Below are 18,125 nucleotides of genomic sequence, written 5' to 3'. Positions count from 1 at the left end.
ACGCTGCACCTAGGTTAATAGTATTTTTAGACATTCTGTTACCAACTGTAGTTATGATTTCAGTTATTATCCCTTTTTTTCTCTTAAACGTTCATATTCAACTTCTTTGACGGTCTGCTAGGACTCCTTTTATTAACCAGTCGATTACAATAAATATGTCTTCCTTGTGTTTCGCATCGCTTTATTCAAAAACTGCTTCTCTTAATTATGTAAAAGCCTAATCCGTTTGTTACATGGCTTTGCCCTTCCTTTATTAAACCCAGCTTAATATTTAACGATCTAGAAATAACAACCTTTGAATCCACCAGTGTTTCGAAAATAACATTTATCTCACTATCGGTAAGATGACTTGATTTTGCTGCGCAGGCAACTTCAGAAGAAATAGAAGTAAAATGGTTGAATTTATCAATAACTTACTTTTGGTTGGATCATGCCCCAAATTCAAACTTTTCATCAAATTATTGATATCATAATAAAAGAAAGATTGTAAATCTCGATGCAGGTCTCATGGTCGTTGTCTGTACATAGAGACACTGCTGTCATTCTGCAGAAGACTTCATTGCTCTGACCTTGACCCTAGTTTTGCCTGATACTGTAACAAATCAGGATCTCGAATGAGAACATTCAACTCCCGATTGTACAGTTTTTCTTTAATATTAGGCTTTATACAGTTAGTGTTGGTGAATAAAATCATATTAAATAAATATGCTATTTTTAGGCTGCAAACGCATTGGCTGACATTACGTGATTTGAACAATTGTTACAACTATTTTAAAATCAATAATATTTAACGTGTACTTATCGTTTTACGAGAAATTATTTACGGATGCCGAAATACAATCTGTATCGCATAAAACACCCAGATGTTAAAGCACATGAAGGAACATTTGTAATTATCCGTGAAAACATAAAACATTGTGAAAGAAAGAAATTAAGCGAGGAATATTTACAAGTCACCAGTGTAACCATTGAAAAGTGCACGCGCATAATAATGAGTGCTATCTATTGTCCACCTAAACACAACAGCAAGGCAGAACAGTACCACGGTTTCTTTAACACGCTGGGTAATAGATTCAATGCCGGAGGAGACTACAATGCAAAACATGTAATATAGGGTTCTAGATTAATTGGTCAAAGCAATGAAGGCACATAACCATAACTTACAGCATATCTCTACTGATGAGGCAACATATTGGCCGTCAGATAGAAATAAAATTCCCGATACCACAGAATTTTGTGTTACAAAAAATATTGACACCAAAACGTGCAAAGCTGAATCATGCTTCGATCTATCATCTAATCACTCACCAGTTATTATAACACTGAACTCAAATATTCTCAACAAAACAAAACCACCTCCTTTGCATAACACCAAAACTAACTGGACATTATTTAGAGAGAAATCAGACAGTTTAGTACCCCTAAATTTATCTCTCAAAACAGAAAGAGACACATAAATAGCAGCAAAATTTATAACAAAATCTATACAAGAGGTCGCATGGTACGCAGCACCTAATAATATAATACGTGACATATCAAAATTTAATTATATTTCATCTATAATTAAACAAAAAATTGCCGAAAAGAGAAAACTGCGAAGAACATGGCAAAAAATCAGAACAGAGAAAACAAGAGAAAATTCAACAAGGCCACGAAAGAGCTGAAAGAGCTAATAAATAAAGAACAAAATCCGTATTCTGTACCCGTCTGAAATATTCGCAACAGAAGAAAATAACATAGTTTACTTTCTTAAGACTCCGTTTCAAATGGATCTGCCTCATGAGAACGTTACTGTCAAGGAAGTAAAACAAACAATATATAAAGAAAACAATTCTAAAAAAGCTGCTGGTTTTAACCTAATAACTGGAAGAATCTTAAAAGAGCTGACAAGAAAGTGCATCAAATTAATAACATTCCTATTTAGTGCCATGCTAAGACTTAATTACTTTCCTAGCACTTGGAAAGCGGCTCAAATCATTATGATTCTTAAACCTGAAATATAATCAGAAGACTTCTCCGCTTATCACCCTATAAGCTGTTACATGTGATCTCTAAACTATTCGAAAAATTATACATTAAGATACTCAAAATAATCACAGAGGAGAGAATTATTATTCTAGACCATCAATTTAGCTTCCGTAATAAACACGGGACAATAGAACACATGCATAGATTAGTTAACCATATTAACAAAAACTTAAACGATAAAAAAATTGCTCCGCTGCATTTCTCGATATTTCAGGTGTGGTACACTGGACTGCATATTAAATGGAAAAAACTTTTGCCCCATACGCACTTTCAACTGCTGAAATCATACCTCACAGACAGACATTTCATTGTCAAACAGGGTGACGAATACACTGACCTACACCTAATATATTCGGGTGTTCCGCAGTGCAGTGTTCTTGGCCCATTGTTATATCTATTATATACAGCTGACCTACCGACCTCAAGAAACACTACTGTTGCAACATATTCTGACGATACAGCGATTTTGTCACCACACGAGGATACAATATCAGCCACAAGAAACCTCCAACTTCATCTTAACAAAGTCGAATTGTGGTTGAAAACGTGGCGTATCTAAGCAAATGAGACAAAATCTACCAACGTGACATTCAACTTTTGTATAAGAACATGTCCCTCAGTAAAATTTAATAATTATGAACTTCAGCAAGCAGACAACTATAAATATCTGGGAACGCATTTCAATCGACGTTTGAAATGAAAATAATATATAGTTACAAAATGTAAACAGCTTGAGCTTAAACTAAACCAAATGTACTGGCTGATAGGGCGTAAATCTAAATTAGCATTAGTTAACAAGGTTTTGCTGTATTAATCAATACTTAGGCCCATTTATGCCTATGATATTGAACTGTGGGGTTCTACTAGCAAATCTAACATAGATATCATCCAGAGGTACCATAATAAGTGGAATGTTGTGAGTCATCGTCGATGACCCATATTACGTGTACAACAAACTTATTCAGCGCGATATTTCCATAGAACCTATAACGAATGTGTTTCGGAGTGTTCTTGCGAACTACTCTGAAAGACTATTACTGCATTTCAATGCACTCGCCGAAAAGTTAATGCGCGATGGCAGTGAAGCATAGGCCCAAACGCAAACTGCCATACGAACTGATTAATAGACATATTGAGTGAGATTTAATAGTCTCTAGAATAAGCTAGAATAGTTTTTAGAATAAGTTATTACAGACTTTAAAATAAATTAGAATAATGTCTAAAATAAGATTTAGATTGTAAACTGTAGAGCAGATCACGTACTGAAGTGATCTTCCATATGTTAGGATGGTTATATTATATAACAGAAATAAAACAATAATACTTATTGCCCATGGGCAGATTGTTGACGTTCTAGGAGATTAATTTAAAAAATTCATTTTACGAAATGGAATGTTACTGAGTTATAATAGTTTTTTTTTCTAATTCAGGACAGTATATCAGCTGTGATAGCTAAATATTCCTCAAATGGTTATATGGATATTCTGCAGGAAAAATGGTATGGTGGCCTCCCTTGTTTCAAATTGGCTCAGGAGATAGCCCAGCCTCGCCCTCTTGGAGTTGCTGCTGTCACTGGTGTCTTCATCTTATTGGGAATGGGTATTTTTATTGGCTTAGTTACGTTGCTTGTAGAGCATTTATTTTTCAAGTAAGTGAGAAGTGTTATATACTATAACTGTTTTTATAAGTAAAAAAACACAGATAATAAGTTATACTTCAAAAAAGTTTTATAAAGATTCAAATGCGCTTTCTGTTATTGTAAAAATGAACCTTGTGTTCTCTACCACAATTCTTTTATTAAATTACATCAAATTTTATTTATATGGTTATAGATATGTTCTTCCGGTATTAAGAGATAAACCAAAGGAAAGTATGTGGAGAAGCAGGAATATAATGTTCTTTAGCCAGGTAAGTTTCTAAGAATTTCAAATAAAATTTTCGTTTCATTTTAATTAATATTGAATGAATGAGCGAAAACTAAGAAGTAATAAATATTTTCTTTCTACCATTATATGTTTGTTAATTTAATATAATATAACAGGTTACAAGGTTCGAAAAGAATCCTTCCCAGATCTTTTTCTCAAACAGAACTGAAGAAAATTGATTAATTGTTCAGAGTTTTCTATATCTTTCAAATTTGTTTTTATGAAAGATGCAGGTAATAGTTAAAAGTTCTATTGTTGTCGAATGAATGACCTAATATTATTCTACCTACTAGAAACCTGTCCATAGCTCTATTCTCCTTACGTGTATGATAGTAGTTGCAAATGTTTATAATTTTCAGAAATTGTATCGTTTCATCAACTGTGTGGAATTGGTGTCACCCCATCATGCTGCTCGTGAATTGGTCCATACAATTCGACAAGGACAGATAACTAGTTTGTTTCAGAAGAGCATTAAAAGGGTACGTAACTTTCAACCTGTTATTTTAGTTTATTCAAGGAATTTCAGTTTGTTGTTTTTTTTGTAAATGATGATCTTGTAAATTCAGCTAAAATATATCTTTCGGCACATCATCTAAAATCAATGTATTTTAAGTAGTCTATATAGACCCTGAAGTAAAATACTGCGCGTTTTATGATATAGGGAAGTAAGTAGAGTAGTCTACATGAACTAAAGAACTTTTTAGAGTAGAATTTAAGATGGGAACTGATAAAAAGCACACGGTTAACTTTTTATATGTATTTCTAAAAAGAAAATAGCTTCTGTGCGTTTTTATCCTTACCTATAGTTGAAGAAAAAATGGCAAAGATAAAACTATATATATTTGACTAAACTTCATCTATCAAAATAATTGTAACTCGGTAATAACTTAATTTACACTGAACAGGTCAATTGAAAAGTTCTCGGACTACCATAGTGAAACACACTTTTTTTGAAAAATTATTTTTTCTTATTCAACATAATTCCCTTCAAGGGTGATACACTGATTAGAGCGTCCCTCCAACTTTTCGATATCATTTTTGTAGTATGATTTGTTCTTTGCTTCAAAATAGGCCTCAGTTTCGGCGATCATATTTTCATTTAACGAAAATTTCTTTCCAGAGAGCATTCTTTTGAGATCTGAGAACAGGAAATAGTCGCTGGGGGCCAAATCTTGAGAATACGGTGGATAAGAAAGTAACTCGAAGCCCAATTCATACAATCTTGCCATCGTTTTGATCGCTTACTTGTGGCACGGTGCATTGTCTTGGTGAAGCAGCACTTTCTTTTTCTTCAAATGCACTGTTTTCCGGCTATTTCGTCCTTCAAACGGTCCAAGAACGCTATGTAATAGTCACTGTTGATGGTCCTTTTTCAAGGTAGTCAATGAAAATTATTCAATGAGAATCCCAAAATACAGACGCCATAACCTTGCCAGACGACTGTTACTTTTTCCCAAGCTTTGGAGCGGGTTCATCCTGTGCAGTCCACTCGGTCGATTGGACTTCAAAGTGAAATGATGGAGCCATGTTTCATCCATTGTCACATATCGATACAAAAACTCGAGTTTATTACGCTTGATCATCTTCAAATACTGAGCCGAATCATCAACTCGTCGTTGTTTTTGGTCAAAAATGAGCTCGCGCGGTATCCACTTTGCACAGAGCTTTCTCATACCCAAATATTCGTGAATGATATGGTGTACACGTTCAATTGATATCTTTAGAGTGTCTGCTATTCCATTCAATTTCAATTTACGGTCATTCAAAATCATTTTGTGGATTTTTTAAATGATTTCATCCGTAACAACCTCTTTCGGGCGTCCACTGCGTTCACTGTCTTCGGTGCTCATTTCACCATGTCTAAGATTAGCATACCAATCCTCTGTGGTTGATTTTCCTGGGGACTGAGTTTTCGAACACTAGAAAACTCGGCATCAAGCCATATTTTTGCTTCAAGTGTATTTTTTCCCTTCAAAATGCTATATTTTATCAACACGTGAAATTCCTTTTTATCCATTTTTTCAGATTAACAAAAGTTGCTTCACTCAAAATGCTATAATTCACAAACTAATAATTCAACAGCTGTCAAATTTAAGCACGCATCTTTTGAGGGTTAGGGCTAACTAAAAAAAGTATGGATTTAATTCAAGTAGGGCCATCTATATGTTAGGCCGGGGACTTTTCCATTGACCTGCTAATTGTATTAACTAATATATATACAAGTACTACAAACTGTGCCCTATATAACTGTTACAAGTGATACATGCTAAGTTCCTGTTGCTGTTGATAATCTGTTCTTGACGAGATACTTCTTGTTCGAAGCTTGGTTAGGTATTTTTACTCATTTCTTTTGACTAAAGACTTATGAAGACTCATTCTAATTAGACCATCATCCTTTATTCATAAAGCTCTTGTCCTTGGATCCTGTTGGTGATCTGGGAGGACCAAAAACCTCCTATGCTCTTGTACGTTTGAGGGATGTTTAACGGATGGAAACAACAGTGGAATGCAGCTTTCTTTTATATCAGTAGGTTCAGAAATTCAGAAAACAAATGGATCAGGTTCTAGTCATACATTTAATATGGCTAGCATATATTTTGATCAACGATATCTATTTGGGAATATGCTAAGTATCAATGTAAGAAACTATTACAACAACCCAATTCCATTATTTAAATCGATAATTTTCATATTCATCTAAAGTAACAGTTTCTCATTTAGTCTTATTGAGATATTTAATGTATACAGGCGATGATCATGAAATGTTCAAAATAGCCACAATTGCGACCGGTTGTCGACTTTCAAAAAATCTGCTGTCTAAACCTGTCAAATACTCTAAAACTTGTGGTTGATACTGTTCCATCATATTCCAATAGTTGGTTTTGGTTTCAATTATTTGGAAATGACGATTTTGATCGCTCTGACAAAAAAGGCGTTGAACGAAAATGCCGCTCAAAATATCAAGGAATTCTCGGAGAGTTTAGCAATTGATAAATAAGATATTTCCAAATATGTATATGCAATGGAAAGATCCAAAAAGAGGGACAATAGGCACACCAATTTCCACATAATAAAGAGTTATTTGTAGCGTATTGTCAGCAGCTATGAAAAATGAACGTGTTACGACAATCCCAAACGCAAGCGGTCATGGAATAGTTTAGGAAAACAACATTAACAGCAAATCGAATATTCATCAGTAAAGTGTAGTGTATAACTAACTGCTTCAACCGAATTAAGCTGTCAGTGAAGATATCTACCATCTTCAATTGAATAAATTGAACGGCGCATTGTTGCAATAATTATCAGTAATAGCGAGTAGTTGGTTCAAATTAATTATATCACGAAAAGTAATCGCAAAAGTTGTGAAGGATTCATTATAGCAGCTCAAACGGATAGTTCCGTACCTAGCACATGAACGAAACACAGTGCTGTCTGGTAACCAATCTCAGAAAGATGTATCGTGTCTTATTTCGACACGATATCTCTATATTTCTAAAAGGACGGGAAAATATTCGATGAAAACATTTGTAAAATGAAAAAATCATGATAATATATGCAAATACCTAACCGATGCTCCATTATCCCATATTATATGTAATAATTCTGGATAAATTATGCAGGACATTTAGTACGCTTATAAATTAACAATAGATATTTATTCTAAAATGAAGTTACTCAAAATAGATACAAAATGGAGCCAAACATATCACAAGAACAATCTTCCCCAGATAAAAGTATATAAGTTTTTGATAATTTTTCTTCTATTCCATTCAAATCATATTTATTGCTTACAGCTGTGATCGCGCTACTTGAATTAAATCCATATATTTTTTTAACGATATAAATTTGACAGCTGTCGGATTATTAGTTTGTGAATTATAGCATTTTGAGTGAAGCAACTTTTGTTACTGGAAAAAAATGGATAAAATTTAGGGTGTTGATAAAATATTGCTTTTTGAAGGAAAAAAATACAGTTAAAGCAAAAACTTGGCTTGAAAACTGCTCCATGAAAATCAGCTACCAAGGATTGGTTTGTTAAGTTTAGACGTGGTGAAATGAGCACCGAAAACGGTGAATGCAATGGACACACAAAATAGTTTGTTACCGACGAAAACATTTAAAAAATACACAAAATCATTTTGAATTACCTTAAATTGAAATTGAATGAAATAGCAAACACTCTATAGATATTAATCGAACGTGTACATCGTTTCATTCTTGAATATTTGGGTATGAGAAAGCTCTGTGCAAAGTTGGTGCCGCGCGAGCTCACTTTTGACCAAAAACAACGACGAGTTGATGATTCGGAACAGTGTTTGAAGATGATCAAGCGTAATAAAATAAAAAGCGTTCTGCGTCGATATGTGACAGTGGATAAAACATGGCTCCATCATTTTACTCCGAAGTCTAATCGACAGTCACGCGAGTGGACTGTACACGATGAACCGGCTCCAGAGCGTGGGAAAACGCAACAGTTGGTTGGCAAGATTATGGCGTCTGTATTTCGGGATGCGGATAGAATAATTTTCATTGACTACCCCGAAAGGAGCAAGGACCATCAACAACTACTATTACATAGCATTATTAGAAAGAAATTGTCGAAAAACGGCCCCATTTGAAGAAAAAGAAAGTGCTGCTTCACCAAGACAATGCACCGTGTCACAAGTCAGTGGAAACAATGGCAAAAATCCATGAATTGGGCTTCGCATTGCTTCCTCATCCACCGTATTCTCCAGATCTGGTCCCCAACGACTATTTCCTGTTCTCAGATCTTAAAATAATGCTCTCTGGGAAGACGTTTTCGTCGAATGAAGAGGTGATCCCCGAAACTGAGGCCTATTTTGAAGCAAAGAACAAACCGTACCCCTTGAAAGGAATTATGTTGAATGAAATAAACTAATTTTGCCAAAAAATGAGTTTTACTATGTTAGGCAGGAGACTTTTCATTTGACCAGTTACCAAATGGAGCCGAACATAACAAAAGAACAATTTTCCCCAGATAAAAGTAAATAAGTTTTTGATAATTTTTCTCATGGCGTCATGTATATAAAACAAGCTCAGAAATGGTGAATCAGCTTCTATATCACGAGGGTCTCCAACTTTCTCCTTAGTATACTATCGTAAATGGTATCGGATTAAGGCAAGAGCCCAAAAAGTGGATCATTAATTTTTTCTTTAATCTTTCTGCTCTAGACTGAGACAAATTAATTTCGGCTTGAAAGGAAAATGTATCAGGGTGGCCCTAATTTAGTTTTGTATCTCGTTTGAAAAGTTTGCGTTGTGAGGTCAAATTCTCTGGGTATAATTAATTTGGGCATTCCTGCTTTTGGATTTTTGTGTCGCAGCTACGGCGTGACAGCTCGGCGTGACTTTCGCCCGCTTTTTGTTAATGTTCCTAGATATTGAGCTGATTTTTTTAGGCGTTAGAGGCTGGATGGTATTAGTTGGGTTTAGGACTAATAGTTTCTAAACCCTAATGATTAATTTTAAATTGTATGTTTATTTACGTGTGAAAATGCGATGTATTAATAAAAACAACTGCTACATACGATGGCTTTGAAATATGCCTATAAAAAATCACAGTTTTTTTATTTAGTTTTATTAAGTTATTCAGTATAGATAGATGCTAATCGTGCTCAATAGTAAACCCTTCAAATTTATTATTTTTGTCATTAGATTTGAGTATGTTTCCTGCCAAAACCCAATAGATCCTTTAGAACTAAATGGTGATACTTCTCCGTCATATCCCAACTGGTTGTTCTTCTTCGAAATACTTTAATGTGGCGATTTTGATATCGATGCCAAATAAGGACATAGACGACCAAAAATATCAAAGGAGAGTGAATTGCAAGGTTTATTAAATAAAATCGTAGCCCGAACTCTCAAAAAACTTTTGAGATAGCTTATCAGTTGTTAATTTAACTATTTTCGGTCGTTTATATGTGATGAAAAGATTCAAAATGATGCAAAATGAATACGAAACCAATTGACTGAAAATACCAATTCTAACTTTCAGAATGCCAGGCAAAACTTTTTTTGATGTCGATATATCTACATGTTGCTAATACAAGCCAAACACTTGATACACACTCTTTTCTATTTTATCTTGTTTACAAGTGTTATTCAGTGGGTATTTAAAAAGCGGCTGATTTATATACATTACTGATTACTATACATTAATTGGAGAAACTGGAAACAATTAGGGACATTTTTGTTATGTAAGTACATATGTATGTGTGTACAAATTGAAAAATTTTAATACGTATTTTTTTATTGAACTTATTTTATAATTTTACATTGCAAAACATGTTATGTGGGGTTCTAGACAAATAACACCAAAAGTCAGAGAATTCAGCAAACCAATGAAGGCGCATATTTATATCAGCATAGATCCATTGGTAACCCAACATATTGGTTGTCAGATAGAAACAAAATTCCCGATACCATAGACTTTTGTGCTACAAAAAATATTGATACCAAAACGTGAAAAGCTGAATCGTGTTTCGATCTATCATCCGATTACTCACCATTTATTATAACAGTAAACTCAAAGATTCTCAACAATACAAAACCACCTTCTTTGTATAACACAAACACCAATAGAGCGACATACCAAAAGTTTATTTATAGTTATATTTCATCTACAGTTAATCAGAAAATTGCTGAAAAGAGAAAACTATGAAAAGCCTTTCAAGAAAATAGAATAGAAGAAAACAAGTGAAAATTCAACAAGGCCACAAAAGTGTTGAACGAGCTAATAAATAAGGAATAAAATCAAGGAATACAAGACTATTTAGAAAACTTAACGCCAACTGATGCAACTGGATGTTCTCTCTAGAAAGTAACAAAAAAGACTAAAAACCTCAACAACATAATACACCCATTAAAGTTGATAATAATACCTGGACTAGGAATGATAAAGGTAAAGTGGATGCTTTCTCTAAACATTTAAAAACCGTATTTAATCCGTATCCATCTGAAATATCCGCAACAGAAGAAAATAACATAGTTAACTTTCATAACACTCCGTTGCAAATGGATCTGCCACATAAGATATTTACTATTAAAGAAGTAAAACAAACACTACTTAAAGAAATCAATGATAAAAAGCTCTCGGTTTTGACTTAATTGCTGACATATTCTTGAAAGAGCTGTCAGGAAAGTGCATCAAATTAATAACATTGATATTTAATGCCATGCTAAGACTTAATTATTTTACTAGAACTTAGAAACCGGCTCAAATCATTATGATCTTATCGTCCTATTAGCCTGTTATCTAAAATCTTTTCGAAAAACTATACACTAAGGGGCTAAAATTAATCACAGAGGAGAGAAATATTATTCCAGACCATCAATTTGGCTTCTATACAGGGAACAACATAACAAATACATAGATTAGTCAATCAAAATAACAAAAACACTAACGATTAAAAATATTGCTCCGCTGCATTTCTCGATATTTCCTGTGCCTTCGACAAGGTTTGGCGCACTGCTTTTGGCCCATAGGCAATTTCAATTGCTGAAATCGTACCTCACAGACGGACATTTTATTGTCAAACAGAGTGGCGAATCACTGTATACCTACAGCCTATATATTCGGGTGTTTCGCAGGGCAGTGTTCTCAGCCTATTGTTATATCTTATGTATGCAGCTGACCTACCAACCTCAAGAACTACTGCTATTGCAACATATGCTGACGATACAGCGGTTTTATCATTACACGAGGATCCATTATCAGCCACAAAAACCTCCAACTTCACCTTAACAAAGTCGAATTGTGGTTGAAAAGTGGCGTATCAAAGCAAATGAGACAAAATGTACTCACATGACCTTTACCCTTTGTAGAATACGTCCCTCAGTAATGTAATAATCATGAATTTCCGTAAGCAGACAACGTTAAATATTTAAACAAACGCAAACAGTGGGGGCTTAAACTAAACCAAATATATTGGCTTATAGGGCGTAAATCTAAATTATCATTAGATAACAAGGTTTTGCTGTATCTGGCTCTCATCTGGACCTATCGTATTGAACTCTGGAGTACTACTAGCAAATCTATCATAGATATCCTCGAGAGGTTCCAGAATAAGGTGTTGCAAGTCATCGTTGATGCCCCATATTACGTGTCCAACAAACTGTTTCAATGCGATATCCCCTTAGAACCCATAACGAGTGTGATTTGAAGTGCTTGTGCGAAGTATTCAGAAAGACTATGCATCCCAATGCACTCACCAAACAGTTAAAAGTGCGCTCAAACGCAAACTACCATACGAACTGATTAATAGACACATACACTGAAATTTAATAATTTCTAGAATAAGTTAGAATGGTCATTAGAATAAGTTAGGATAGACTTTAAAATAAGTTAGAATAGTATCTAGAATAAGATTTAGATTATAAGTTGTACAGTAGATCACCTACTGAAGTGATGTTCTACATGTTAGGATTGTTATATTATATAACGGAAATCTTACAATAATACTTATTTCCCACGGCAGATTGTTGACATTCTAAGGGATTAATAAAAAAATATATAATTCCATTATTTTTTTAGACAAAATGCCACCGAAATGATTATCGACTTCGGAAACTGACAAAAAAGATGCCGAAAATTAGTCACGCTAGGAATTAAACTAGAAGTATTACGTCGTATAGAAGGTGGAGAGAATATTGTTGAAATTTGTAAGGCAATGGAACTTTCGAAATCTACCATTCAAATTATTCGCGATAAAAAAGAAGACATTAAAACATATTTTCAATCTGCTGCACCGTTAAATATCTCGAGATTAATACGGTAAGGAAACTGGATTATGCAAAAAACATTGATTATATGGATTGAAGACAATAAAAAACAAAGAATGCCGGAGTCAAATGACTATCCAGGAAATAGCTTTAAGTATTTTCGAAAATTTGAAGAATAGAGATACCGATGAATCTGCTGAATATGTTACATTCCAAGTAAAACGAGGATGTATTTAAAAACTTAAAAATATATTTAATTTGCATAATTTGAAAATAAAAGGTGGGCAGCTAGCGCCGACGAGGCCGCATCTTAGTAATATCCCAACATTTTAAAAGGAATTATTGAAAGAGTTGATTTATAAACCAACAAGTGTTAAACATCGTCTATGAAAACGATCCTGATATCCAACGTAGCGCTAAAGATTCTCGAGGAATTAACTCAACCATTAGCTTTTATAAATCACTGTAGGACGAAATAGACAAGAAGGCAAGAAAAATAACGTTGGACAATTTTTTTAAGCCAGGCCCATCCTTACCAACGAAACATGATGACGACAGTGATCTGCAGGTTACCATTTCTTGATTGTCTTCAGATTAAAAGCATTAAAAAACATGTATGTATACATACACATATTTTATGTAACATGAAGTTGTTTCATTTTTGTTTATAGATTACTGACTCTGTTATTTTTTTATGTACAAATGTATGTTCTCGTTATCTATGTAATTTTGATTCAAATGAAATATAAAGACAAAATGCATTTTTAATTGTAAACCATGTTACATATTTAACAAATTTGGAACCGAAGCCTTTGAATTATGTATGAATTTGTATTAGAATAATTTATTCCCTATACGGCTTTTCACATTGCGGCCAAGTTTCGTGACAGTAAAACTGAATGAAACGGTGGCTGGAGATGTATACGGGCGTTATGTAAACAAACTGAATGAAAGAGCAGTAATAGCGAATAACAGACGCAAAGTCCTCCTCTCGCATGATAATTCTCGATCAGACGTTACAAGAGTTGTGCAGAATAAACTGTTGAAGTTCGAATGGGAAGTTCCTTCGCACCCTGAATCATCATCCTTTCTGTTTTCTGCATTAACTAGACACAAAACATTTCTGCAATAGGTTTTGTGAAGGAAATTCTTAGCAGCAATCAAGGTATGGGATTGCTATGAGTTTTCGCTTGTTGTAACTATATTTTAAACTTATAAGCTAATAGTTTCAACTATACCAACCTCCATATAATCATTAAGAACATTTTGTGTGTTCGTGCAAGAAATGCCTTTACTGAAAAATGCTTTTCATTGGTGAAAAATTTAGTGGATTCATTTTATGTTTCATCCATTTATAATAAGCAATATTAGTACGATATAGAAAAGAGTGGACCGAGTTGATGACATCAGAAGAGCAAAAATTTGTATGTTGCCCAAAGAAATGGTGGTGCTTGGGCACTTCGATCTATCTAATCCAGTGTGGATCTATTTACCTGGATAAGGTTTATTGGAATAACTAAAAAATGCTTTCAGCGGGAACAATACTTTGAATGAGAAGATTAAAATAAAATCACGAAAAGTTTTAAGGGTCATTCTAATAGTTCAAGATCCTATAAGCGCCAAACTTTTGTCTATGGAACTATATCACTAAAATCAACTAAAAATAATTGACTATTATGAAAAGTTTATCGTGGCAGCTTTGTAAAACCTTTGCCAAAAGATTGTCAATTTCTAATAATATATAATAAATATAACTAATTCAATAACTATTTCAAAGACTGAAGTAAAGGTTGGCATAACTTTATAACATCCAAGCAGTCTTACTATTTTTGAATCAGTATATGTTAATTTTATATTAACCTTGTTCGAGTTACTTTTGATTATCCTTGTTCCAGAAGGAACACGAACAACGTCGAAGGAGGAAAAGCAAAGCGCAATTCTTCGAGATGATCCAGGAGATTCGTAGGTGAGGTTACATGAACAGGGTGTCTGAAAAAGTACACTAACCCAACCTAAAACAGTTAAACTTTAAACCCGAACCGAACACCGAACGCAAATTTTTAGCCTCAACAACACTAGACACTACTAACAAATAGCAGGCGTTTTTCAGACGCCCTGACCCATAACTTAACTGATGATTTTACCGATTAAATTAGTAATATCCGTAGGCAGCAGCAGGAAGAGAATCAATCGCATTTGGAGTCCGTCACGGAAGTTGACTCCGAATATAGTTTCAGCGTAGATGAGAAGAAGATCAAATTGAGCCCCAGTATAATCAAAAGGTAAAGTAACCTAAATAGAGACTCATCAATTAGTTTCTTTAATTATTAAAGATGAACATTAATCACAGAGTAATAGAGATAAAACTTAATAGAGGTCTCTGGAGAAAAGTTTTGCTTTGTCAAAGGTCCAGTTGGAGCTGTAGTTCAAGTAATATGATTGGTCGATGTAAATCTCCATTATAGGCAACTATAAGAAAAATATTTTGCTGTTAAGGCATTTGATTGGTGCTTTGATAACGCTTGGCAGGTGACAGTCCTGACGTCCCATTTAATTGACCAATATAATTTAAATAAAAAACAATTTAACCTCTGATATAAAGTTCGTAAACAAAGAACTTTGGAACAAAACAAAATTATCTCGTAGCCAGCTTGTTGGCGCAGTGGTAAAGGCGATGGGACGATCCTCCTACTGTTGCGATAGCCGCGGGTTCGAATCCTGCTGGAGCATGGTCGTAAATTTATGTTTGTGATTGTTTAAAATTTGTGAATGTTCTAGACGAGAGTGTAAAATCCGACAAGGAAAATGATCCAAGTCACGCCAGTAACCGGGCTGGGTAAGACCGGACGTCTTCTGGAATGATTTCTAAAGTTGGTCGCTCGCCAGTCGGTAGGCTTAATGCTGAGGACCGTGGTTCGGAGCCCACGTTAAACTTTAGGCCCAGATAAACCCATAGTTGGTAAAAGGAGGCGTTAAAATATATTTTTGAAAAAATTATCTGTCTTGCCGGTTTTTCATATTTGTTTAGTGGGACCAATTTAATAGATCTATTTGTTTTCTTATACTGAAAGCAAACTTTGAGTCTTTCCCAGTTAAAATTTTGTTTACCTGTTTTATCCAGAAATATATTGCGCGCCTTATTATTTTTAGTATTCTATCTGTGTTAGTAGATTATTATGTAGTGGACAATTAAATGGTTTTTTAAAGATATTTGACAAAAAGTATGTTATTTTATCGACGTGGCAATATAGCGGGATAAGAAAACAGATATAGCTCAAAGACGTACTGACAGCATAATAAAAGAGTTTTCCTTGACATGAGATATTGCCTTGCCCTGTTTGTTCGCATAGGAAGTTTTGAAATTGAAGCTGTAGAGTCCAGTTGCATTTTCTCAACTCCTAGTAATACATCCCCCGTTAATATCGACTATAAGTTATCTAAAAGGCCCTCATGTTCATCCTCTTCGCTGAAATTTCCAAAAGGCAAATAAGATGAAAAAAAAAACTTATGATGGGCCCTTTAAATGATTTTTCAAACATACTAGCCGAAGGACGTATATTCCTGAATCGATGAGCTCCAATAGGTTAAAAAAATCCAATCTGTCTTGGTTAAGTAGCCTTAAGCCAATATATTTATTCGGATAATTACACAATTTTTTTTCTTTAATCAAATGAACCCTCTCAAGGTACTTATAACATTTTTAATTGATGGCAATTTAACAAATTTGTTTTTACTTGGGCAATAAAATGTAAGCTTTATTTAAGTCCTGAATCGCTTTGCACCAATATTCCTAGTGTATTGAACTTCAGTTAATCCACACTTAAAGGGTTTGTATTCAGTAGCTATTATTTTAGTGAAGCATAGGTTAGAGTTTGCATAAGTTCTTTCGGAAGGAGATTAATTTATAAGATTCAAAATTAAAACAAAACACGCTGTAATGATAATAAATTTCTTTGATACTTAACCGCATTACTTTGGGATTTATAACATTATCAATCACTGTTTAAAGACTGTGAAATACTTCTTCGAAGGAAAACAATTCGGCACTTCCTTATTATCTGTGCATTCAGGTACATAAGACTTCCTTCACTTTCGTTATTATACTACAGACTTACATATGTATGCCAATGAAGTAGTAATTTAATCCCTAAATGTTATAAAAATCAAAATACTGTGTTCCTTACGTTAGACTTACTGAAGATGACGCAGGAAACAAGTAAACAATAAAGGCACCATTGAAACGAAATGAACCAATCAGATCCCGTCGCGTCTCTTAGCATAGCGATTTAAACAAGTAATAAATTAAAAGTAGCGACATCTAGATGTTGGACGTCGCGAAACATTTACTCAAAATGTCCTATAAAGTTTAATCTCTATTTCTCTGTTACATTAAGTAATTTATTAATTGATTGATTGATATAAATTATTTAGTTGAAGTAACAATTTAAACGATTCCAAAATTGTTTTATATCCAAATATAGAAAATAAATAAATATTAAGGCAATATGCTTCTGATAAAAAGTATTCTATTATATTTTATTTCATTATTAATATGAGTTTTAATATTTTGATACGACAGCTTTATTATTTCCACTTCCTTCCGCTTTTTTTTCTGTAGATTGTGAATTTTAGTCTCTCGTCATCTCTTTCGTATAATAAAATGAACGTAGCACTACGATTACTCCTAGTTCAAATATAAACACTTTCTAGTACTTTACCAACTTTCATTTTTACTTTAATCCGCTATCAATGACTTTTCGTTTTCACTGGCTCGTAAAGAAACGGGAACGACAAAAGTGTTGGGAACAAATAGATAACCAGCTATTGTCAATCAATATCATTAAATCCAGAGAAGAAAGTTGTATCGACTGCCAAAATATACATGTGGAAGAAAGGAAATATTATCATTAATACTAAAATTGACTCAAAATGTGTCATCCAGTAAGTCCAAAATATTCAAAACTCGGTGTTTTTATAACAATTTTTGTTTTGAATTAAGATTACACAATTAACACTCAGTTTTACATTTTAGAACGTTTCTACGGTCAAGCCCTCGTAACGACAACGAAGGTAAAATCAAATCTCCCACCAGCCTCTTCAACAAGCAGCTCTTCAGTCCGAGGAGCAAGAAGGCGAAGAGTTCCACCGCCCTGAACGTCAGAAGGTACCGACTTTTGTCCCTGAAATTTCAATTTAGTTGTTATTTAAAATGCTCTTAAAGAGAACTGATGATGTATACTCAGGTTTAGCACGGATAGCGTGTTCAACTCACAGACCTTGGTCACGGAGAGAAGCGCCACCATTGGTAGAAGACTGAGCAAGGACGCATCAACGTTTTTGAGCAGTTCCCCTCCGGATATTAATAGTCGCAGATCCAGTTATTTGGACATAATAAGTACGGGAAGCAAATTGTCAGGTAGAATAATTTTT

General features: G+C 34.1%; 1 protein-coding gene across 2 annotated transcripts in view; it reads left to right on the top strand.

Moving 5' to 3' along the window:
• The window catches only part of LOC143199482 (uncharacterized), a 270,931-nt gene that overhangs the window by 233,265 nt on the left and 19,541 nt on the right, over window positions 1-18,125 (top strand). Inside the window, exons 13-19 of one of the 2 annotated variants that reach the window (XM_076409316.1) lie at window positions 3,459-3,676; window positions 3,861-3,936; window positions 4,313-4,432; window positions 14,591-14,661; window positions 14,864-14,977; window positions 17,728-17,859; window positions 17,939-18,111. In XM_076409316.1, coding sequence (XP_076265431.1) covers window positions 3,459-3,676; window positions 3,861-3,936; window positions 4,313-4,432; window positions 14,591-14,661; window positions 14,864-14,977; window positions 17,728-17,859; window positions 17,939-18,111 — 904 coding nt within the window. Of the gene's footprint in view, window positions 1-3,458; window positions 3,677-3,860; window positions 3,937-4,312; window positions 4,433-14,590; window positions 14,662-14,851; window positions 14,978-17,727; window positions 17,860-17,938; window positions 18,112-18,125 lie in introns of both variants that reach the window. The other variant, XM_076409315.1, reaches the window with a different exon arrangement.

This window comes from Rhynchophorus ferrugineus, unplaced genomic scaffold (assembly GCF_030347505.1).
Source record: "Rhynchophorus ferrugineus isolate W39M unplaced genomic scaffold, kcgeb_rfMv2 rfM7, whole genome shotgun sequence".
Taxonomy (NCBI): Eukaryota; Metazoa; Arthropoda; class Insecta; order Coleoptera; family Curculionidae; genus Rhynchophorus; species Rhynchophorus ferrugineus.
This window is presented reverse-complemented; position numbering and strand designations above follow the sequence as displayed.